At 51.7% G+C, this 25,210-nt stretch overlaps 1 protein-coding gene across 2 annotated transcripts in view; it reads right to left on the bottom strand.

Moving 5' to 3' along the window:
- The window catches only part of ABR (ABR activator of RhoGEF and GTPase), a 182,819-nt gene that overhangs the window by 89,407 nt on the left and 68,202 nt on the right, over positions 1-25,210 (bottom strand). For both annotated transcript variants that reach the window (XM_081220034.1, XM_081220035.1), the window contains exon 2: positions 4,376-4,560. In XM_081220034.1, the coding sequence (XP_081076160.1) occupies positions 4,376-4,560 (185 nt within the window). The remainder of the gene's footprint in view (positions 1-4,375; positions 4,561-25,210) is intronic.

Raw genomic sequence — 25,210 nt, 5'->3', positions numbered from 1 at the left:
TATCTCTGGCTCCCCACGTAAAAGGCTCAAGGCGAGTCTAAGTAGCTGTGAGGAAGGGGGGGGGCGCGGGGGAAGGGGGGAAGACGAGAAGGTTGACAATGGTGATCATCTCAACTCTCCCCCACCTATCTTTAAATCATCCTGCCGTCTGGAGTCTAAACTCCTCAATTCAGCAGTTAGTGCAGTACTAACATGTACAGACCTTACAATTTATAAAGCACCTGCCTGGCACCATCTCATAGAAGCCTCCCGACAGCTGTGTGAGGTCAGGAGGGAGGAAATTCTCAGTATCTTCACTTTACAGATGAGCAAACTGGAGCTCAGATGAGTGAAATCCCTCAGGTCACACAGCTAGAAAGTGGTGGCACTGAGACAACAACCAGATCTTCTCTCTGCCTTGTGGCCCCTTTTCATGGTGCCTCCCGAGAGGGGAGTCAGAGGAGTCCATGGCTTGTGGGGCACACGCTTTTCTCAATGACCACGGTCCTGGCAGGGGAGCATGTGCCCCACTTGTCAGGGAGATGGAGCATCCGGCCGGTCCTTCCCAGGGTGAAAGCAGGCCCTCTCTGCTGAACTGAGCCACCGGAGGGGGCTGTACTCAGCCCGGGCTTGGGGAGAGTGAGGGTCTGCAGGGCGGGGCTTCAGCTTTCACCCTGATACCTCGCTGGGCTGCACACTGGGGCACATCTAAGGCGAGAGCAGAGCGAGGCTGCAGAGCTTTCTGGGGAGTGAAGAGCATTTGTCCTGCAACACCGGAGACCCGGTTTCATCCGGACCACCACACCTGGGAGGACAGATCTGACCCCAGAAAGGAGCTTGCAAAAGCAGATTCAGTTGTTGTCCAGCAAATATTCATTAGACCGGGTCCTCGCAGTGCTCTGGGCTCCCCACCCCTCTAATGGTTGGTGAGGAGAGTCTCGTGGGCCCTGGGTGCCAAGCTCTGAGGACCCACAGTGAGCCAGGCCCAGCGCTGCAGGCCTCACCTGAGCTGTCCCAGTCCGTCCTCTCAACAACCCTTCAGGTGGTTAGTCCTATTTAGAGATGAGGAAACTGAGGCTCAGAGGGGTTATGACACTGATCCAGAGTCCCACAGCTAGAGAGCAGAACATGTCATCTATGCGAAGCTCATGTCCCTGCCATTCTCTGAGCTGCTGGGAGAGTAAGACCGTGAGGGCTAGTTTTATGCATCAACCTGACGGGGCCACAGATGCCTAGACGTTTGGCCAGACATTATTCTGGGTGTGTCTGTGAGGGTGTTTCTGGATGAGATGAACACTTGAATCAGTTGACTGAGTAAAGCAGGTTGCCTTCCCAATGTGGGTGGGCCTCATCTAATCAGTTGAAGGTCTGGCTAGAACAAAAAGGTGAAATAAGGGGGAATTCACTCTCTCTGCCTGTCTTAGAGCTGGGACATGGGTCTTCTCCTGCCCTTGGACTCAATACGGACTAGAACTTACACCATCAGCTCCCCTGATTCTCCAGCCTTTGGACTCAGACTGGAACTAACTATACCATCAGTTCTCCCGGGTCTCCAGCTTGCTGACTGCAGCTCTTGGGACCTTTCAGCCTCCATAATCTAGTGAGACAATTCCTTATAATAAATCAGTCCTTCTCTCTCTGTATCCTAATGGTTCTGTTTCTCTGGAGAACCCTAATATAAAGACCAAACCTTGGGCTTCCAGGAACAAGTTGGATGCACATTTGGGTGTGGAATGTCGGGCTGCCAGAGGCTAGGTATCTGAATATCTAGAACAATCATCTGATTTGGTCCAAAAGTCCCCTTGGTTCCCAACGCCCCAACAGGAAGCCTGGCAGGGAGGGGACCTGCCTGGTCAAATGAGCAGAGCCAAGTAGCAGAAACCTTGGCTTTCTTTTTCTTTCCTTTTTTTTTTTTTTTTTTTCTTTTTGGCGGTATGCGGGCCTCTCACTGTTGTGGCCTCTCCCGTTGCGGAGCACAGGCTCCGGATGCGCAGGCCCAGTGGCCATGGCTCACGGGCCCAGCCGCTCCGCAGCATATGGGATCCTCCCAGACCGGGGCACGAACCCGTATCCCCTGCATCGGCAGGCGGACTCTCAACCACTGCGCCACCAGGGAGGCCCTCCTTTTTTTTTTTAAAAAAAAAAAAAAAAAAAAAAACTGAAACAGCCCTCAAGTACTCCGGAAGAGGTGTGTCAACTCTCTCCAGCACCCCAATGTACACAGCAATACTTGCTGAGTCCACTAGATGGGGCCAGTGACACAGCAGAGAGGGCAGAAATGCAACTCAGGAGGGAAGGCAGGCAGGCAGGGGGTACACTGGGCTGGAATCTTTGTTAGGATCCCCAAGTTGGATTAATGTTCCCCACCTCTACCTTGTATAATTTCTAGCCAATGGTGCAAAAATTAATCCTGGGGTTCCCAAGCACTTTGGCCAGTTGTCACTGTAGCACCTCTTGGATTTCAAAGTCCTCAAACCAAGCTCTTCCCTTGTGAGTCACCAAGCAAAATGGGCGGCATCGTAGTAAAGGAAGTCCCTGCCCCGAAGCCTCAGAGCTCCAGGTGGGGGCATCTCCCTGTTACGCCTGTGACCCGTTTCACTAGAGAAAGCACCTGAGTACCTTTCACCAGGGAATCTAAAAGTCGATGGACAAGCACTCCAGCAAGGTGGTCATGTGATGAGGGAAGGAGACAGGACAGGAAGCAAGGAGGAAGTCAGAGGAGAAAGGGAAATAAATGGCTTTTCTCGTCAGCAAGTGGCTCTAATCTGGCCACACGTTCTCAACTCTCAGCCAGGATTCCTGGTGCTGTGTTGAGTCCTACAGTGACTCTTTCTGCACCAGCTCACAGGGGTAATAGCTGAGGCTCCGGGATGGGAGGGGCATGTCTCTAAGCCCTGCTGTGGTCAGAGACCTAAAGGCAGAGACGGGAAGCAAGAGCTGCCACTTTGCTTCCCCTGGTTAGAGTCAGTTCAGGTCCCAGAGCACCCTCTCCTCCATCAGTAGCAAGAATCCCGCCCCGCAGGTCCAAGATGGCTGTCTCTCACCTGCCACCTTTCCTTAGGACGACAGGACAATACCCCAGAATGTCAGCTGTGGGGGGCCTGAACCTGATCAACGCCCTTGCCCATCACTTCCACCTCCCACCTGCCCCCACCATCCCTTCCCAAACTTGCACTGCCTGGCAGCTGATAAGCTCTGCCTAGGCCTCTGTTGCCATGGCAACAATGTGGCTTCCCCCAAGTGGGAAGCCGGTTGCCAAGGCCCTTGTTGCCAAAGGCTATAACAGCCACCCCGCTGTGTGAAGAGGGGGTGAGAGCTCTACTCGGGGGTGGAGGGTGGCCGAGGAGGCTGGGAGGGAAAGAAGCAGGGGGTTCGCCAGAAATGGTAGGGTCCAGGCAGCCCCCTGGCTGGAGTGGGGGTGTGCTGGGCCCTGCAGGAGGGAAACAAGTATCTCGCAGCAACTCAGTGACTGCTCCTCGAGGGTATTAGAGGGAAGAAAGGGGACCCCCCCCTACAAAACACACCTGGACAAGCCCCCTACCAAGCAGGACCAAGCAATCCAAGCCCCCCCCGCCCCCCTCCCAAGAAGAAATTTGATTCTTTGATTCTTCCCAATTTCTGAAAAATAGCCCCCAGGAATCCCTCTGTCTCACTTGCTCTTGTGTCTCAGACACACTCGCACAAGCTGAGCACAGACAGAGCTGGTCTCTGGGCCCAGGAACAGCAATAACTACAAGGATTGCAAACCTGCCCGCATCTCTATCCCTCCGCCTGTCTCAGAGCACATCCTCAATATTGCTTGTAAAATGCTTCCCTTCAGAGCAGAGCTCTCCTCGGTGGACAAGAGGAGAGGTGGACACCATTACGGCCCATTCCCTTCCAGAGTCAACAGAGGAGGGCTGGACGGGGCCCTTGGTCCTCAGGGAACGCTACAGAAGCTGCTCACTCCCCCCACCGCCGAGGCCAGCCTTGGTTTGCTGAGCCGGCACCTGTGCATTTATAGCCCACAACTCACATATGCAGCCACTGCCCAGCCCGGGCCCAGAGAGGAGAGCCTGTTCCCTCCCCAAGGTCCCATCCTGCTAGAGAAGAACTGAGAGAGAAAGGTGAAAGAGGAAGTGAGGTGTCCAGGAGGCAGGGGGAGCCAATAGCTGGTAGAAGAGGCAGGGGTAGGTGCAGCAGTGGCAGAGAGCAGCAGGCGGGGGGCGGGGGCTAGTCTGAGAGGCCCAGGGCCGGAATGAGAGGATGAGGGCCCCGAGAGCAAGCCCACATTTCCCGAGTCCTGCACCCCAGTAGTGCTCCAAGCAGAGCCTGGCCCACGGCACCCATGCCTGCCTACCCCCCTCCCCAAAAGCCCCCTCTTCCCAAACCCGGAAGGAAAAGCAGGTGTACCTACCCCAGGTGCCAGCCCCTCAGGTGGGGTGGGGGAGATGCTGTCCCCGCCGCCCTGGTTCCGGGCACTGAGCTGGGGCGACATGGTGGGCGACTCATCGATGTACGGCATGGTCTCCGAGCCCTCCGGGGGCCCCTTCTGCTCTTCATTCCCCTCTCCGTCGTAGTCGTCTGCCCCGTAGCTGAAGTCTGAGACAAGGAACAAGAAAGGCCACTGAGAGTCCTCCACGAGGGCTGCCAGGGACTGGTAGCGCAGTGGGCGCCAGCGGCGGTCCCCAGCTGCCATGCCCCGGGCCGCACCATCCATGCCCAGCCCGGGCAGGGCTGCGCGGCCCGGAGCGCCAGCAGGCACCAGATGCTGCGGTTCAGGGGCCGCTGGGAGTCGACGGGGAGCGGCTCCGCTGTTGCCACCTGCTTAATAGCATGTCAGTCGCGTATTTCGAGCTGCTGTTTCCTTTGCCTCCTGCCTAATTCCAAGTCTAAAAATTAACAGTGGGAGCAGGCGGCTGGACGCTTCCAACTCTCCTCTCTGAGTCACCATTTTGCTTTTTATAGGGAATAAGGTGGTGCGGGCGGGCCGAGCGATGTCACTTCCTGAGCCCCTCCTCTTTGGGTACCATTTGTACACTGAGCCCCATCCCTGGATGGGAGGGCAGAGCAGGGTTCGGCGTGGGGGCTGAGGAACGGCACCCGAGGGAGCCCTCACCCTTCGAACAAGGCTCCGCAAAGGCCAGAGCCCAAGGCTGGCAGAGCATGGGCGAGAAGACGGCCCGGGCCTGGCAGGGACGCGGTTGCACAGCAGACTTCTCAAAAGCCGGTACTTACTTCTGTAATTTCAATGTAGGATGCCTTGGGAAAAGGAGGGAAGAAACAGCCACAGGGAAGTCAAGCTGCCGTTAACCCCATCGGCGCTGCCAGCACCACTGAGCCGGCACCTGTGCATTTACAGCCCACAACTCACATATGCAGCCACTGCCCAGCCCGGACACCCCCTCCCTGGACAGCAGGCCGGGTCCATGGGGGCGCAAGGCAGCACCTCAGAAAGGCCCCCATCACACCCCACCGGTGGGGGTCTCTCCTACAGCTGTGTGAGGGACCCTCCCCCACCTCCACCCCTAGCTGGGTCTGTCCCATTATCTGCTCAGATATCACTTCCTCCACAGTGTCCCCACCCCGGCCCCCGGCCCCCGGCGTCCCAGCTCAGAACTCCTAGAGTGCATGGCCCTCTAGTGCCCCCAGTGATCCTGCCCATTCATCCCTGAGCGCCTGGCGCGGGACCTGGCTGACAGCCATCGCTGTGTGCCCAGCAGCCACGGCCCACACGGGTCAGGATCTTGGGAACGTGTGTGGAGTGAGTGAATGGGCAGAGGAATGCACTGTCCCTCTCAGGTCTGAGGCTGGAGCCAAGTTCTCAGCGGGGCCCTGGCTCCTCCTCCTGTCACAACACACCAGCCCCCGGGCAGCCGGCAGCCTGAGAATGGTGTCAACGGGTCACCAGGGCGCCCGGCCATGGCCACACTCAGTCCAATCTGCCCCTTTGGCAGCCGAGAGCACCCCCCAGCCTCGCTGCACCTGTTCCTGCCGACTTCCTCTCCAGTCCTGTGCTGACGGCCCATTAAGCTGTCAGGGACGTGAGCTATTATTTTTTTCCCCAGGACAGGCGTGCACGTGAAGAACCACAGGACCTAGCCATCCAGACACTGGGACGTGTGTGTGCCAGGCACCCGGCAAACAGGACCCACTGCCGGGAGAACACAGGGCTTCTGTCTCAGGAGCAGGTGGGGGTAAGCCGACTCTGCACAATTTCCACCCCACCAGTGGGGGTCTCTCCTACAGCTGTGTGAGGGACCCTCCCCCACCTCCACCCCTGGCTGGGTCCGTCCCATCATCTGCTCAGATATCACTTCCTCCACAGTGTCCTCCCTGGCGTCCCAGCTCAGAACTCCTACAGTGCGTGGCCCTCTAGTGCCCCCAGTGATCCTGGGAGGGAGGAAGAGGAACCACAGCATCCGGGCTGCCCGAGTCCGGCACTGTGAGGGAGCCTGGCTGTTTGGTGAGAGCTACTCACTTTGGAGAAGCACAAGGAGGGAATGAAACACCACGTTAACCTGCGGTCTCTCCTCCAGGAGGCTCCAGGCTGCTCTGTTAGTGCCTGGAGTCAAGCGGGGGATGTGAACTGTGATGAACACTGGCCTGGCCATCCGTTCAGATTCCAGCAGGCCCCGCTGATTCTCCCGTACACTGACCAATTCCCAGGGGTCACAGGACCAGAGCTTTCACTCTCCAGATAGTTCCCAAGGGCAAGGGTAGAAGGGACCACAGGGAAAGTGGTGAGGCTTGACTACCACACAGTCTGCAGCTGCCTGGGTCACAGCAGGGTGGGAAGGTCTCTGCCAGCCTTCCGCCATGTGTGCCCAATTCATCCTGATCAGAGTGGTGCCCCTGGACCCACATCTCAACCTAGCCACATCGGAGAGGCTGCTCTTATGATCCCCAGTTCACAGGCAGAGTCACTGAGTCTCAGAGAGATTTGCACAGAAAGGATCTGAATCCAAGTCTGTCTCCAAATGCCATCTTTCCCCCTCTGAATCTCACTAATCTTCTAGGGAAATCTCCTTCTACAGCCCTCATCAGGGAAGGCTGACCAAGGAGGGGAGAGAGGGGTGCCAGCCACAACAGTGGGGTGCCCGGGCGTGGAGGAGAGTGCCCTCAGAGCTCTCTGCAAATGTTCCTGGATACTGTCCCTTTCATTCCAACCTCCAGGAGACCCTGACAGCCCAGGAAGCCAGCCAGAGACCCTGGAGAATCCTACCAGGAAAAGGGATACAGAAAAGACAGAGAAACCAACCCTTTGAGAAAGCAGGAGCCCTGGGGACTCAGGAGGGTGGAAATCTGCCAAGCACAGCCTTCAGTCTGTGCAGGTCCACAGACAGGAAGGCTGAGTGGACCATGGCTTGGCCAGCAGGTGTCAAAAGAGAAAAGGCAGAGGAGGCTGCTGACAGCCAATATCCATGTCCCCTCCTAGTAACAGAAATCTCACTATCTTTGGAGTGGCAGTGTGCTCCGTGGCTAGCTAAAAGGCTACTTTTCCTAGTGGTGTGGGCCATGTGATGAAGTTCTGGCCAATGAGATGTTGAGTGGATATGTGTGGAACTTTGAAGAAAGTTGCTGAAACTTCCAGTGAAAGTTGTTTTCACTGGAAGGTATTTTCCCCCTCTCTCCATGCTTCCTCCTTCTGTTGCCAGTTTGGAAAGCAGATAGGAGAGCTGGAGCTCCAGCAGCCATACTGAGCCATGAGGGGACCTTGAGGATAGAAGCCAGTGCTGAATATAGCTGAGCTCAAAGCTAGGAGCCTGGGCCCGTGATGGCACAGTGAGCCAACATACCACCCCAGGAACGTCTACCTCTGGACTTCTTTTACATGAGAGAAGAAAAATGCCTATGTTATTTAAGTCTCTGTGATTGAGTTTTTATGTTATATGCAGTCAAACCTAATTATAACTGATCCAGATGGTTTTCCTTGACATTCTATCTGGGTGCTTTTCCTACGGTCTTCACTGTTCCTTCGAGTCTCCTTGGTGGAATCCTCTTTCCCTGCCCACCCCTTAAAAATTGGTATTCCCTATACATCCTTACAATAGACTACTGCTCAGCAATAAAAGGGACAAAATACTGAGACACACAGAAATGACTCTTACAGGCATTATGCTAAGTGAAAGAAGCCAGACACAAAAGAACACATCCTGTATGGCTCCACTTATATGAAGTTCTAGAACAGACAAATTTAATTTACGCTTGGAAAAAAAATGAAAAGCGTGGTTGCTTCTGGGGGTCAGGTAGGGACAGGAATTGACTGTAAGGGGCACAGGGAATTTTCTAGGGTGATGGAAATGTTCTGTATCTTGACAGGGATTTGGGGTACACAGGCGGATGTGTTCATTGACTTCATCAAATAGTACACTGCATCAAAGATTTGTGCATTTCACTAAATATTTAACTCTAGTTAATGACATGCATGTTTAAGTGTCGAAGTGAAATGTACTGATGTCTGCAACTTACTCTGACATACATAAAAAACAAGATGGGTTGATGATGTCCAGAGGGACGGCCAGATGTGTGATAAAGCAAGTGGAGAAAAATGATAATTATAGACTCCAGATGGTGGGTACATGGGTGTTTACTATACAATTCTTTAAACTTTTAGGTATGCTTGAAATTTTTCATAATAAAATGATGGGGAAAAATTGGTGTTCTCCGGGCTTCTGTCACCTCTACTTTACTCCCTCTCCCAAATTTTATTTATATTCTAGGGAGAGGTCTGGGCTGCAGACCCATCTCTTTGATTGTTTCCTGGACGTCTCCACCCCCAGGAACTTCAAACCCAAGCTTTTCCTGAAGTTAATCTGCCAGATCACTCAAGTTGGAAACCTAGGAGTCGTGCCAGATTCCTTCCTCTTCCTCCTCATCTCCTACACCCTGAAATATCCCCACTCCCCATCCGCCTTCCCACCCTCACCAACTCTTACAAGGACAATTCCAACACTCTCTCCCCATGACTGCCAGACTGCAAATCTGATCGTGTTTCCCCACTGTTCAAAATTCAACAGTTCCCCATTCACTTCAAACTCCCTGGCTCAAGGCCTTTCATAGTCAGCACCTGACTCTTCCTTTACAGAGTCATATTCTGCTGCCCTGTAATATCAGACATCTTCTAGGTAGGTCCCTGAAAGGGTCTGAATAGTAGCCCCCAAATATATATGTCTAAATCCTAACCTTGGTACCCATAAATGTGACCTTATTTAGGAAAAAGGTCCTTGTAGATATAATTAAGTTGAGGATCTCTAGATGAGATGATCCTACTTTAGTTGAGTGGGACCCAAATCTGATGACATGTCTTTATAGGAAACAGAAGGGGAGAAGACACAGACACACAGAAGAAGGCCATGTGAAGATGGAGGCAGAGATCTGAGTTATCTGGCCAAAAGCAAGGAATGCCTGGAGCCACCAGAAGTTGGAAGAGGCAAGCAAGGATTCTCCCCCTAGTGCCTTGGTAGGGAGCATGGCCCTGCCAGCACCTTGATTTTGGACTGTGGACTCCAGACTGTGAGAAAATAAATTTTGGGGTTTTTTTTTTTGGCCACGCAGCTTCTGGGATCTTAGTTCCCTGACCAGGGATCAAACCCATGCCCTCTGCAGTGGAAGCATGGAGTCTTAACCACCGGACCACCAGAGAAGTCCCTGTGATGATTTTTTATTTTTACTTTAATTTTTAAAAATATCTTTATTGGAGTATATAATTGCTTTACAATGTTGTGTTAGTTCTGCTGTACAACAAAGTGAATCAGCTGTATGTATACATATATCCCCATATCCCTTCCCTCTTGAGCCTCCCTGTGATTATTTGTTTAATGGCAGCCCTATGAAATTAACACAGTCCCCAAACACACAGTTTCCCACCTCTGGACCTTTGCACATGCTGTTCCTACACCTAGAACACCCTCCTTACCCTTTGACCACCCAGTGAAGTCCTATTTAGCCTTCAAATCCAGCTCAGTTCCACCCTTCTCCTATGAACCTCCTTGCCTCCTGAATATATAAAGCACTTTTGCAATCCAATGAGAAAAAGATGAATACCTCAACTTTCTAAATGAGTTAGAGAAATGAATAGAAAATTAAAAAGAGAATTACAAATGCCCAATGTGTGTGTGTGTGTATATATATATATATATACATACATACATATAATATATATATAACATATATATGTTAAATGTTAACCTCACCTGTAATCAAAGAAAATGCAAACTTCTATTTTTTGCAATTTTCCTATCAAATCAGCAAGGAAAATACCCAAGCTTGTAAGAGAACAGGCACTCTCAGAATCTCTTGGAGGATATGGAGAACTGGCACAACTTTTCTGGAGTCAACTTGGTATCAAAAGCTTTAACAGTTGGTACAGCTTTTAACCCAGCATAATCTAAGACTGTGTCCTAAGAAATTAATGATAAATGTCCATAAAAATAAAGTTACAAGGTTATTAATCACAGAGCTGTTTATGATTGTGAAATATTAAAAACAAGCTGAATGATTAATTATAGGGACTTGGGTAAATTATGGTATTTCTCCAAGATGGACTACTATGTAGTCATTAAAAATTATCTGGATGATTTACATCATCTTATTAAGTGAAAAAGAAATTAATAATCGTATGTACAGTATATTATGTTTGAAAAAAATGTCTGTACGTGTTGCCTGCAAGGCAACAATACAAAATAATTATAAAGCATTCAGATTCTGAGAATTTGGGAGCAATTAATACATGGTCTCTGCTCTCTAGGTTACTAGCAGACACTGCTTGTCTCAATATCTATCTTCTCTCCTTCCCTGTTTACCTTATGCTGGTTTTATATGAGGTGGCAATGAACCCAGTCCCTGGCAAAATACCCACTTTCTCTGCCTCTCTTACAACTAGGAGTGGCCATTTGACATAGTTTTTGGTCAATGAGACGCAAGTGTAGGCCTCTGGCAAGGCCTTTGCTTTGATAATTAAAAAGGGACTTGATACCTTGAACTCAGTTGTGATGACCAGAGCTACAGTGGCCATACTGCTGCCGTGAGGAAATGATCAAGAAAGATCGCAGACATTTCCCTGATGCTACTGAGCTACTGAGCCACACTAGAAACAGCCTACCTCATTTCTTGCTAAATGGGAACTATAAGCCCCTATATGTTGGATTTCCTGCCACATAAAATGAATACATTCCTAACTGAAATCCTTACAGCCCAGTAGAGGAAGGCAGTCCAACAAGCATGAAAACATCCTAGATGCTATGACAGAAGTACCTCACAGGCAAGGCAAAGAGGAGGGAGCAGGAAACAGTGTGGGTGAGAGGATGGCTGGATGGGCTTGGGTGATACTCCAAGGAAGGTGGTTTATCACTGTGGCTAAGAGCAAGGACCTGGGGGTCACACAGTTTAGGTTCCAATCCAGGCTGAATCACATTCCCACTCCTCTGTGCTCAGAAGAGTGGCTGGCACAAGGCAGCCACTTATAAATGGATATTGGTTAAACCAATGACCGTGAAAGAGGATGACAAAGAGATGGAGTGCACAGGGCTACTGCAAGGATTAAGCTGGATAACGCACACAAGGCACTTAGCACATAGTAAGCACCCAATAAATCTTAGCTGCTATTATTAATATAATTAATCGAATCTTGAGAGATGTGTGGGTGCTTGCCAGGCAGATGGGGGACAGGAGCAGAGTTCCAGGCAATGAGATGAGGCTTGGCAAAGGCACAAAGTGCCTTAGGGGACTATAAATAGCCCAGCCTGGCTGGAACACTGAGTGAGCAGGGGGGTGAGGGGCAGATTGCACTGGAGAAGTGGGCACAGACCAGCACACCAAGGGCCTTGTGAGCTGAGCTAAGAGTTAGGTAGGACCCAGGGAAGATGGTTGATCTGGACCATTTCTTGCAGTGGGGTCTTGCCAGCCACATCGTTGCCGAGCATCTCTAACTTTAGATAATTTCTCCCAATGGATGCGTATGTTCCTCTGTCGAGTTACAATGCAGGCAGAATCCTGTGACCTCCAGATCACCTAGGAATCGCCCAGATTGGGACCACACGTGAATGTAGGGTCACCTAGTCTAAGCCTGTGATGGCGTCTGTGCCAGATGAAAGGATATGAACCTACCAGTGACAGACCATGGAGACCTCAAACATGCTCTTTCGGGGCAATGTGGAGAGTTGGCCAGTGTGGGTAAGTTCAAACCCAAATGACCAGCTCTCGTTTCTACCACCTTCAGCTCTGGGAGGCGCAAGGTGGGGGAGAAGGGGCGCCCGGGTGGCTGGAGGCACACAGGTGTCAAGCTGTTTACAACCCTCCCCTGAGACTGTCCATCGCCAATAACTGACGGACACAGCCAAGAATCCATCCTGTATCCCAACCCCCAAAAACAGATGCTGAGGGAAGTTTGAGGGTTCTTTCCAACCTCCTCTTGGACACTCTAAGAACCTGTGGGTACAGGATAAAGATAAGTTCCAGGTGTGGAACGGTCCTGCCCTCCCAGCAGGGGAGGTACAAAGGCTGATATTAGGTGATAAACCCATTTTCTGCCCTAGAACTGACAATGGGAGTGCGGGTGGAGGGAACCTTAGGAGAACAGCGGAGGGAAGTCAGGCCTGACCATCCTTCCCACCAAAGCAGCATCAAACTTCCTCAGAGAGCATCAAAAGTCTCTGTATGCCACACGCTGCGTCAGGTGGTGACAGAGCCACAGGGCACAGACTCTGTCCTCCCCTCCAGGACCTCACAGTGTGGTCCAAGCATGCTCACTGTCATCTGTGACTGGGCCGGGCCATGGGCTGTACACTACCTCATTTCACCATCAGAGCAACCCTGTGATGGATGAATCTTACAATGTGTTGAGCAAAAGAAACCAGACCCGGGACTTCCCTGGTGGCGCAGTGGTTAAGAACCCGCCTGCCAATGCAGGGGACACGGGTTCGAGCCCTGGTCCCGGAGGATCCCACATGCCGCGGAGCAACTAAGCCCGTGTGCCACAACTACTGAGACTGCGCTCTGAGAAGCCCACGCACCGCAACGAAGAGTAGCACCCGCTCTCCACAACTAGAGAAAGCCCACACGCAGCAATGAAGACCCAACATAGCCAATAAATAAATCAATAAATAATTAAAAAAAAAAAAAAAAGAAACCAGACCCAAAGGAGCACATATGGTAGGATTCCATTTCTATGAAGTTCAAGAACAGGCAAAACTAACAGACAGCGATGGAAGTTCAGAGTGGCTACCTGGGGGTGGGCTGCAGGAGGCAGTGGGTATTGACTGGGAAGGGGCATGAGGGAACTTTCTGGGTTACTGGAAATGTTCTACATCTTGATCTGGGTGGGTACATGAGCAGACGTACGTAAGAGTTCATTAAGCTGTATGCTTAACATTGGTGCACTCAAAAAATTTTTTAAATTTAAAAACCAAGTTTAAGTACCACCATTGTGATTCTCATTTACAGTTGAGGAAGTGAAGGTATGGGGGTTAAGTCACTTGCCCAAGGTTTAAAGGCTGTTAAGTGCACTTAACAGACTAGCCAGCTAGTCTGACTCCGGGACCTGTGTTTCAACCATTGTAATGTGTAGGACCTGTACAAATAGAAAAAAACCACCTGGGCAGGTTGCTCTCAGGGCCGATGAGTGGAAGAAACAACCTGCATCAAAGTCTGGAGGAGGAAGAGCGCCGTTTGGCGAAGGGTCTGAGTGTGCCTTGACAGAAGTGAGAGAAGAGGGGCGGGAAGAGGCCATTCCCACTGAGGCGGACAGAGCTGCAAAGACCCGGGGCAGGACCACGCCCTTCTTTTCAGGGCACTGATGAACAGACTGGTGTCGCTGAAGCTGAGGTCCCTCCTGCATGGGTAGAGTCCTTCCAACTTGTCACTCCTGTCACTAACTCCCAGCAGATGATTCTGTCCCCTGCTCAGACCTCCCCTGGATGCCGGGCACTGGATTGAGGCCTGCACCGACCCTGCTGTGAAACCGTGCACATGTGGTTTCCCGATGTCAGCCCCTCCCCTGGGAGGTGCACAGAGCTGCCCATTTCCCCCCAGATCCTCTAACTTCCCCCCACATTCCCAGCGGGCCAGGACGCTGGCTATTCTCAACAGGTGAGTCCGTTCTGAGGCTGATAAACAGCACAGTGACCCTCATCTCCTTCACACAGCTCGAGGCACACAGGGCTACAGAACTTGGCCTCTTCTCCCCCAGCAACCTGGGGAAAGCCGAGATCCCCAAGGCAGACTCAGAGTCCAGAGCCTTGGAGCCACAGAACCGGGAGGACTGCTCTGCGGATTGTCAGCTGGTTGGCTCTGGCCGCCCCAAACTTCAGTTTCTCATCTTTGAAACAGAATAACAATGCCCGTGTCACAGGCTGGTTGTGAGACATTAAACATTATGGGGGTTAAAGAACTTGGACAGCATCTGGGCACAATAGTCCTCAGTAGAGGTTGCTGAAGGAAGAGGAGAAAGGGCTGGACACTTTCAGGGCCCTGTGACCCCAGCTGACCCCGGAGATCCCATTGGGAGCCCCTCAGTGGTGGCATGGCACCAAGGTGAGGCATCCTGGGACCAGCATCTTTCCCATGGGACAAGCTGCCTCCTTCTCAGCACCTCCTGCTCTACAACTGATGGAAGAGGGAGCTGGGAGCCAGGGCAGTGGTTGAGGGCACGGGCTTTGAGTTAGACTCAGGTTCCAATCCCAGTATTATCACTTAAGAGCCATGGGACCTTGGGCAAGCTATTTAACCTTCCAGAGCCTCAGTTTCCTCATCTGTAAGATGGGGATAATACACAATGCCTATACCTCATGAGGGTTTTTTTGTTGTTTTTTGTTTTGTTTTGTTTTTGCGGTACGCGGGCCTTTCACTGTTGTGGCCTCTCCCGTTGCAGAGCACAGGCTCCGGACGCGTAGGCTCAGCGGCCATGGCTCACAGGCCCAGCTGCTCCACGGCATGTGGGCTCTTCCTGGACCAGGGCACGAACCCGTGTCCCCTGCATCGGCAGGTGGACTCTCAACCACTGCGCCACCAGGGAAGCCCTCTCATGAGGTTTTTGTGGGGTCCCCATCAAAAAATAAATGCAATGCAAGGCACCTGGTCCAGGGCAGGTGCTAAATAAACAAGTAGCTATTATCATTACCACCCCAGTCCTCTTCCTGAGCAGTAAGTGCCCTCAGAGATCTCCTAGTCCTTGAAAAACAAAACAACAACAACAACAAAAAACCAAACCAGAGCTTTGGAAACATACAACTGGGCTAGGCTCTAGCAGGCTTTCCTTCATCAGTGGACCCAACTGTTCATCGATCAGCCTACGTTCAGTAGGCTTAGCATCAAGCAAGGCATCACAGGCCATGGGAGTGTTTAAAATTTGAAATTGGGAATTCCCTGGTAGTCCAGTGGTTAGGACTCGGCGCTTTCACTGCTGTGGGCCCAGGTTCAATCTCTGGTCCGGGAACTAAGATCCCACAAGCCCCATGGTGCAGCCAAAACAAAAACAAGCAAACAAATAAATAAATAACTGAACTTCAAGACACCAGTTCCAACCTTCCCTGCACACTGGAATCCCCTGGGGAGACTGGTGTCTGGCTCCCAACCCAGAGATCCATATTGAGTTGGTGTGGGTTAGCCGGGGCAGCACGGCTGCTAAACGCTCCCCAGGTGATTCTAATGTATTGTAAGGCCGAGAACCACCAGTTTCAGACAAGGACCCTGAGGTCACAGCCCCTAAAGTCAAATGAAACTAAACTCTGAAAGAGCCTCAGGAAGCCATCAGCCAGGCTGCATGAGAAGCACAGGAAAGGTTACTTGTAAGAGGCAGGGTTTGACTCAAGCCTTGAAGGACTGGGAGGTGCGCTGGTGAAGAGGTGAAGGAGGCGCACAGACAGGGCTTTACCGTGGGCAGGCAGGGAGGGCAGCCCCTGTCCCATTCACACAGAGCCCTCAGACTCGGCCTGCAGCAGTCGCCTGGACCGCAGGATGGCTTACTCCTCACCCCCAGCTCTTCCGGCAGGCCTGGAGCAGGGGCACTAGCCCCGCAAAGGAGCAACTGAAAGAGCCGGCAGAGGCGACCCGGTAGCTGGTTCCCGGAGGTGCTACCGCGTAGCTGGAACGCTCAGTTCTGGCTCCGCCCCCGCTGCTTGGAACAGACTCAGGCCCCCCGCGGGGGTGCGGCTCGGACTCTCTGGTTGCCATGGAGATGCGATCCGATCCTCCACCTCCAGGCTCCCGGGGGAAGGAGGCAGAGGCCGTGGACGCCAGGAAAAGCCAGGACTCCAAAGCCTGAAGCAAAGGAGTCGTAGGTTTTGGGCATCAGTAGCTGGGGAAGACGAGACAGGCGAGGGATGAGGGGCCTGCCCACCGGCCCTGGGCAGAGAAGGGAGAGAGGCTTCACCATGTCCAGGCTCAGAAAGATGGACGAGGAACGCTATTATCTGCACCGTGTTTTGCAGTGTACAAATCAAGGCCACAGCCAGGATCTCATTTCATTCTCAAAACCCGGGGAGGTTGTCAGAGTAGATATTACTCCCCCATTTTACACAGGGGAAAACTGAGGCTCAGAGAGGTTCTGGGTCTCATCCACAGCCACCTGGCTAATAAACAAATGAGCCACAACTTAAAGCCTGCTCTTTGGATCAAGTCTATTGCTTGTTGTACTTTGACATAATTCCCCACCTGGGCAGAGGGGCCTAAAATTCCTAATTGATCTGTAGGAAATGCAGTTATATGTGCACCAAACATATGGGAATAATGGTGCAGAATGACCAGATGACCTTACCATAATGGAGGAAAACTTACTTCATGTGTAAATGAGCAATAGTCATTCAACAAACATCTCCTAAATTATTACGTACCAGACAGTGACAGGAACAGACCCTAAGCAGCACTCAGCACTCCCACCTCGGCTAGCCAATGATTGGCAGCCCGGACCAGAAGTCAGACGGAACTGGGTTCTGGTCCCAGCTCTACACAGCCTCTCCTTCCTCACTGGAAAATGGGATGATGCAGCTGCCATGCCCAGTCCACGGGGCTGCTCTGAAGACCAATGAGAGACACCAGACAAGAAGAGTATTTCACAAACAGTACGGTGGTCAATCAATCAGACCAAAAAAATAAAAAATAAAATAAAATAAAAATCCTCTACAAAGAAACTCAAGTGCATAGTCATTTGGTCTTCGGTATATTCTGGCTTCCCCACTAGGTGGCAGGAGTCTGGAAGGCAAAGATGGCCCTCTTCTTTTTTTTTTTTTTGGTTGCACCAGGTCTTAGTTGTGGCATGCACGTGGGATCTAGTTCCCTGACCAGGGATCGAACCCGGGCCCCCTGCATTGGGAGCACAAAGTCCAAACCACTGCGCCACAAGGGAAGTTCCAGGATGGCCCACTTCTATTTTCTTCATATTATTCGTGGCACTCAGCACAGTGTTCACACACAGTGGACGCTGGATAACTGCCGACTGGCTGATACAATCGCTTAAAAATCCTCTAATCTCTTCCCATTATAGTCAATTCAATTACTTAGGGTCTGGGGCCAGGAGGTCACTCACAAATCCTATAGGAGTTCTAACCTTTGATAGAGTTAACAGCTTTAACTTGCTTCCTGCTTCCCCTCCAAACTGTCATGAATTGATAACAAGTAATGATCCTGGACTGATTTGATTTAAGGCTCTGTTCTTCCTCCCCTCTCCCCGCTTGCTGGTGGGAAATGCAGCTGGGCCCCCAAGGGGGAGAAGGGGGAGCAGCCAGGAGGCAATGGAGGAGGAGGAATCAAAGGACCATTATGACAATGACCTTTGGATCCAATCCCACTTATCACTGGCCTCAGAGCCCCTCTCCCATATATGGTTTCATGAGTCCTTGGGGTATTTGTGAAAAATTAAATGACTCTCAATCTAGTGCTGAGAAAAGGCAGGGACAGTTCAGAGAACATGTAATACAAGGTCCAGAGAGGCCAGTAAGACTCTCAAAGGGCCTTGCACGTTTGTGGCAGCCAGGATGAGAATCTATGACCCCCCCCCGTTACATCAGGGGCTCCCTTCAATCCCAGAGCCTGGTGGCTCCAGGCTCCCCACCCCCACCTGCAGGATCAGCCAAGACATTCCCAACCTGCACATGCTTATACACCCTCACCCATACACCCACAGAAACACCCTGCACCTCTGTCCGTTGCTGCCAGGAGGCCAGGCTCGCTGGCATTCAGCTCAACTGCTGGCCATCCACTCAGAGTCTCCCTAGACCTTAAAAAGTTTCTACGACTGTCCAGGGCCATAAGAGGGTGCCTCCAAAACTCACGTCCTTCTCCCTTCCCCTCAGCTCCAGAGTGCCAGTGGTTTCACCTGCTCCAGCTTTGTCCCCCACTGAGGGGATATGAGAGGAACTCCCCAAGTCAATGGCCTCTTCCTTAAACACCAAAGTCACCTTTCCTCTGCGTGGTGCAAAGCCAGGTGAGGGCTAAGCTGGGGAAGGGCAATGGGGTTCCCCACGCCAGCTCGTTTCTTCTCTTTGCCGACACGCACGCGCGTGCACACACACACACACAGAGGAGCACACATATGCACAAATACACACACACATATACAGACACTCTCACGCCCCTGACTCCCACTGTTCTGGTCAGCCCTCATGCACAATTCTCCCTCTCTTCCCCTGCGGCAGTGACCTTGCAGGCCTTGGGTTCCAGATGGTGCAGCCTCCATTAGGCTGGGTCCCTGAGTGACCACGTGGAGCAGAGACCGCACCTCACTTGCCACGGACCAGGTGAGCAAGCAGCAAAGCTTGCTTGTGCTCAGTCATGGGGATTTCAGGACTAAGCTGCTTCCCTGGCATTACCAGCCTGCCCTCCAGCTCCTCCATGTGGGGTCACCTGGCCACCCCACTCTCAGAGAGGCTCCACGTGCCCTTCCCAACACCTGACAGTCACTTTCTCCTAACGCCACCCATGCCGGGCTCATGGTGAACCACCGCTGCCCTCCTCCTGTCCATGAGAGAACCAGGAATCCAGCACCCTCTTCTGAAGGCAGAGGGGAAGGAAATCCGGAATGTCCTCAAGAAGGTAGGTTGGTGCCAGGAGCACTGACATCTTAGTGTTTGGTAGAAGCAGACACCAGAGGGCCGAGCCTTCCCCGTCAACTTGGTGAGCCACCCACTCTCCTGGGGCCAAGTCAGTGGGCCCATCCCTGACCAAGCCCCAAGGATGGCCTATTGCTGATGTGTGAAGTAAGCCCAAAAGTAGACAGGGAACACCCATGTTCATTGCAGCATTATGCACAACAGCCAAAAGGTGGAAGCAACCCCAGTGTCCATTGATAGATGAATGGATAAACAAAATGTGGCATATACATACTATGGAATATTATTCAGTCTAAAAACAAAGGAAATTCTAGCATGTGCTACAATGTGGATGAACCTTGAGGACATTACACTAAGTGAAATAAGCAGTCACAAAAAGACTGTTATGACTCCACTTATGCGACGTTCTTAGAGTAGTCAAATTCACAAAGACAGGAAGTAGAATGATGGCTGCCAGGGGCTGGGGGTGGGGAGAGAAGGGGGAGTTAGTGTTTAATGGGTGCAGAGTTTCAGTTTTTCAAGATGAAAAGAGTTCTGGTGCTAGATGGTGGTGATGGTTGCCCAAAAATGTGAACGTACTCAATGCCACTGAACTGCCTACTTGAAAATGATTACGATGGTAAATGTTATGTTATATGTATTTTACTGCAACTTTAAAAATAGAATAAAATATAACTTCAAAAAAAGCACATAGGGAAGGAGAAATACCAGAGAAACTCTTTCATGGGAATTAGCAGGGGGCACAGGGACTAAACTAGGCCTGGAACCCATCAGTTTCCAAAGACAGCTTTCGAGTCACCTTCTGAGTAACAAAGCCAGGTTCCACCTCCATAGCTCATTTCTGTTTTGCTGCCAACTTCCTGGCACAAGACAAGCCTGGCTCTGCCCTAGGCAGGGGCTGCCAGGCATCCGTCAGCTTCAATTCCAATACTCCTTCCCCCATCAGGCAGCACCTGGGCACCCACTACAAGTTCAGCCTTCCAATGGCAAAGGCAATGCCTTGGGGAGCATGCAGAACCCCAGGGGTCATGGCTGGATATGAAACCTCCCCCAGGTCACCCCTTTTCCCTGGCTCTGCCCCTATCCCTCTGTCAGCTCCCAAGTCCTCTACTCAGATCCACACAGCTCCATCCTCCCACCTGGCAGCAAGAGATGCCAGCCTTCTCCCACAGGAAGGCAGCCTCCTCCAAGAATCAAGCTCAGGACCAGACATGGCCCAGGGACTGACAGGAGACGGGGGGTTGGGGGTCACAGCGGTGGAAAGGAAAAAGAGATGTTTCAACTCGGCTGTCATAACAAGGGTGGCTGTAGACCACAGGTCAGAGAGGACAGGAGAGAGACAGGCAGCAGGGCCTCCAGGGCTGGCAGGACCTGCCCTGCCCCAGGTGTTTACACTGGAACCACCTGTGTGCAGGCAGACTGGCAGGATGAGGCCAGAGCAGCAATGGCCAAAGTTAATTACCTCTGCTCCCAGGAGAGCTCCTGGAAACGTCCCTTCCATGCCTGAGCACCTGAGCATGAGAGGAGAGAAAGGGCACAAGTCCCACAAAAACTGGCTGATGTCAGAGGCCACATCTCATACACAGGACCTGTGGGCAGGCAAGTGAGCACAACCCAGTCTCTCAGGAAAATAAAAACAAGATTCTAAACTGGGGGCAGAAAAGGGTTACAAGGTCTGGAGGCTTCCCCTAGGAGGCATGAAAGGGCATAGTCGTGTACTGTGCTTTCATATGCTCTGCAGCCTGGCTACCAGAATTCAAATCCCAGTTTTAGCTGTGTGACCTTGGGCAACTTGCTTAACCTCTCTGTGCCTTAGTGTCCTCCTTTGTAAAATGAAGCTACTACTAATAAAACTATTTCATAGAGCTTTTGTGACAGTTAAATGAGTTAGTTCAAGTAGAGGCACTAAGAACAGTGCCTGCCATGTAGTAAATAAGGTTAGTTGCTGTTATTGTTGATTTCGTTATTTTTATTATTATCTTAATTATTTCTCCCTACAACCCTGGCCCTGGGGAAGATAGGAAGCCCAATTTGTCTGGAAGCAGCTGCATGTTGTGTGGGTAGCAGACAGGTGACCCAAGCACCAAAAGAGGCACAAGAGAATGCCCCCCCACACACACACGGCAACTGTGCTCCCACGTTCCCTGCCTGCTCTTCCTGGGGCCCCTGTCCACTCTCAGCGCTAGATCTGAGCTCCTTCCTGGGAGCCCGGGGCCCTTCAACACAGTTAGGCAAGCAATCCAGGCACAAGGTCTGCAGCAATATCCTCCACAGCTCTACACCAGAGAGGGCAGAACACCCAGCCTCCTGGGAAACACGAAGGGAGGGAGGGAGGGAAGAAGGGAGGAGCATCACACGCAGGTACAGGTCCCCCTGGGCCCCCGCAAATGCACAGGGCACAGCCATCAATACACAGAAGCTCACAAACGCAGCCACGAGCCTTCCTTCCCACTGCCAGTATATTAGGGTGTATGTGTGTGTGTGCATGTATGTGCACACACATACGCACTCCTCAGGGTGGGCCATACAAGCTAACTCGCTATCAGCTTTCCAGAGGTACGAGCAGAGACAGTAGAACATTTTGGTCAAGAGCTCATGCTCTGGAGTCAGACTGCCTGGGCTTGAATCCCCAGCTTTACCTCTTACCAGCCGTGTTACCTTGAGCAAGTCACTCAACCTCTCTGTGCCTCTGTTTCATCTTCAAAATGGAATAATAGCAACCAAACTCCCAGGGATTCTGTGAAAATGAAATGAGTAATTATATCTAAAGTGCACTTCGAAGAGTGACGGCGCCATCTGAGAATTAACTGCCGTTACTATGCCTCGTAAGCTCAGCAAGTCAGATCTTATGACTGCCAGGCTCTCGCTGAGGCCCTAGTTCTCTTCTGGTTCTATGTCTTACCTTGGACCAGTTCACCAGACACCTCTTTGTTGAGAACTCATCTGACAATTGATCCGCACCCGTAGAGGGCCCCAGGCAGAAATCTCAGGCTGTCTCTGTACCAAGTCTGGGCTTTGTCAACGCCCTGCCCTGACCTCACCAGCTGCATCCCAGGTTTTCCTCTGTCTGCAGGCAACACCCACATCTCTCATTCTTCCCGTTCAGAAATCAAAAATAGCTCCAGTCAACCATTCGCCACATAGAAACTGTGTTTCTCTGGGGAGAGACACTGCCAAGATTTTTCCACTAGAAGATGTACAGTGAATTCCTAAGAATTCCTGTTTCTAAGGACATCTGGAATCCAAAAAAACACCAGTCATAAAGCCCAAAGATTTAGGTTTCAGTCTTTGGGCAAGTCACTTAAACTCTCTGGGTCCCAGGGCTTGCTCCCCTGCAGAACCGGGCAGCATCACCTGCTCCCGAGTGCAGAGGTAAGGAGATGATAAAACGATGAGGCGGTGTCTAGTGCAGTGCCCAGCACACAGAAGGTGCTCAATGTGGCTGGAATGTAGACTTTTTTACCTCCTTTCCCACTGCAGGCAAAATGTGAGAGGAGAGATCTGAACTAATAAGTACGGTGCTGGCTTGGCCAAGCAGCCATTATCTTTAGCAAGATGATGAGCTCTGTCAGGTGGTTTTGAAAAAAAATCATGATGCAGCCTGGGCAGGTTTCATTGGCTGGGATTCAGAGCAGCCTTCCGTTCTGGGTGACAGGTTGCATCCTGGTCCCCTCCCTTCCCCCAGAATCTGGTTTACTTGGTCAAATCACCTACTGCCGCCAGAATGAGGCAGAAGGGAGCCAACTGTGTCCTCTGTCACACCTAACCAACCTGGTCAATGCCCACACAGTTTCTGGAGCAGCTGTCCATCATGCCCACCGGAGCAGATGACACATCTCCCCATGGAAGGGCTGGGAATACAGACCCTGTGTGCCTAACACAAGACATCATCACAAGACGAGAAAACCACACCCTGCGACTAACTAACTCATCCTTCTCACTGGTTTGAAGCCGAGTGGTCACCATAGCAACAGGCTCCCGCTCCAGCCTGCCAGGCGGGGCTGATGCAATTCTAAGGCAGTGAGCAACTCCAACCCAGCTCGCACCGCTCCGCTCCCACTCGGGCGAGCGAGTGGGGAGAACAACTGAAGAGGGAGGAGATGGGCACACACACTACAGAAATCTCTGCTTCTAGGGATCTAAGGAAGGAAGAAGTGGATTCCCCTCCCGGGTCCCTAACAAATATAATGTCACTGCAGTGGCTGCCGCTTGAGGAAGATTCATCTCCAAAGCCTTAGGAGATCTGGAGGGGCAGGGGACACACTGTACCATGGGCCTCTCTACTATAATGTGGCCCCTTCCTCCTTCTGAGCCAGCACCCCACCAGCTAAGCACCCCCGCTTCTCTCAGCTCACAGGCAGCCCTGCCCTGTAGAATTCAACAAGTTGTATAGTGCAGCTTTACAATTCTCTGCTCAATTGTGTTCTCTGCCTGAGCTGTACTAAAGCACCCATAAATCCGGAACTCCCTGCAAGCTAGAATGTCCCCGTGGTATCACAGAGCGCCATCCTCCCAGCTCTCCATCCCGCTCCGCAAGGGTCTCTGGCCGCCCTGGGGAGTCTTATTCACTGGCTGGAGTCAATGTGAGATAACAGTCCTGCACCAAGGACATACCGGCCAAGAGCCACTCGACCTCTTAGAGCACACAAGTCCCCCAGCCAGAAGGAACAAGCCCTCAGCAAGGAGGGGGATCAAGCCACACACACACACACACACACACACAAAGGAAACAGGGACAGAAGCCACCTTAGGATGAGAGCCTGGCGATGCTAGTGGCCCTCTCTAGCCTCCTAGCGCCTACCCATTGATGCAGGCTCTCCCTCCCAAGGCCGCTGTCCTGGTGAAGATGCCTCTAGTGCCAGGAATGCACCCCTCCTGCAGGCCCCACTCCCTTCCATCCCAGTGGCCACTTCCCGCCCTTTGCTCCCTCCTACCTGGTCCGCATCAATGGCATCCACCCAGTTAGGAGCTGGGCCTCGGCACAAACAGGCCCTGCTCTGGGAGGAGACGTGCCAGCGTGCAGGTGAGGGGAGAGACAGCACGTCTCCATGGCATCCTCCCCCACGTGCCCTCCAGGGCGGGTCACACTGGGTCCTCCCAGTGGTCACCCTGACAGATGCGGAAAGTGATTAACTCCGGGGGGCCACTCGGGAGATGGTGCTCGGCTGTGGGATGTCCCATCAACGCTTCTTGTGGGAGTTTCCAGGACTGCTGAGTGCAGATGGGCAGAGACGGTAAACTGTTAGAGATGGAGGTGGCTCTCCAGATATATAGATCAATGCAGTAGACTTGGGAGTCCAGAAGTAAACACATCTATGTATGGTTGAGTGATTTTTGACAAGGGCGCCAAGACCATGCAATAGTTTTTTCAACAAATAGTGCTGAGACAACTGGATATCCAACTACAAAAGAATGAAGCTGGGCGCTTACTTCACACCACATACAAAAATTAACTCAAGATGGATAGAAGATCTGTAAAACTCTTAGAGGAAAACAGGGGTAAAGCTCATGACCTTGGATTTGGCTAAGGATTCTGAGATATGACATCAAAAGCACAAACAGCAAAAGAAAACATAGATAAACTGACGTCATCAAAATTAAAAACTTTTGTGCTTCAAAGGACACCATCAAGAAAGTGAAAAGAGGGGCTTCCCTGGTGGCACAGTGGTTAAGAATCCGCCTGCCAACGCAGGGGACACGGGTTTGAGCCCTGGTCCGGGAAGATCCCACATGCCATGGAGCAACTAAGCCTGTGCACCACAACTACTGAGCCTGTGCTCTAGAGCCCTGAGCCACCGCTACTGAACCGGCAAGCCACAACTACTGAAGCCCACACGCCTAGAGCCTGTGCTCTGCAAGAAGAGAAGCCACCACAATGAGAAGCCCACACACCACAACGAAGAGGAGCCCCCAGTTGCCACAACTAGAGAAAGCCCGCGCGCAGCAACGAAGACCCAATGCAGCCAAAAATAAATAAAATAAATAAATAAAGTTATTTAAAAAAAAAAGAAAGTGAAAAGACACCCATAGAATGGGGGAAATCTGCATATCATATATCTGATAAGGGACTTGTAGCTAGACTATATAAAGAAATCTTACAACTTAACAATAAAAAGACACATAACCCAACTTAACCAAAAAATAGACAAAGGATCTGAATGGACTTTTCTCCAAGGAAGGTAAACACAGCTTCCCTTCATTTGATTGAC

The sequence above is a fragment of the Mesoplodon bidens genome (genome assembly GCF_964165515.1).
Source record: "Mesoplodon bidens genome assembly, chromosome: 19".
In the NCBI taxonomy this organism is placed as follows: Eukaryota; Metazoa; Chordata; class Mammalia; order Artiodactyla; family Ziphiidae; genus Mesoplodon; species Mesoplodon bidens.
Note: the sequence above shows the minus strand (reverse complement) of the source record. Positions and strands in the feature narration are given on the sequence as shown.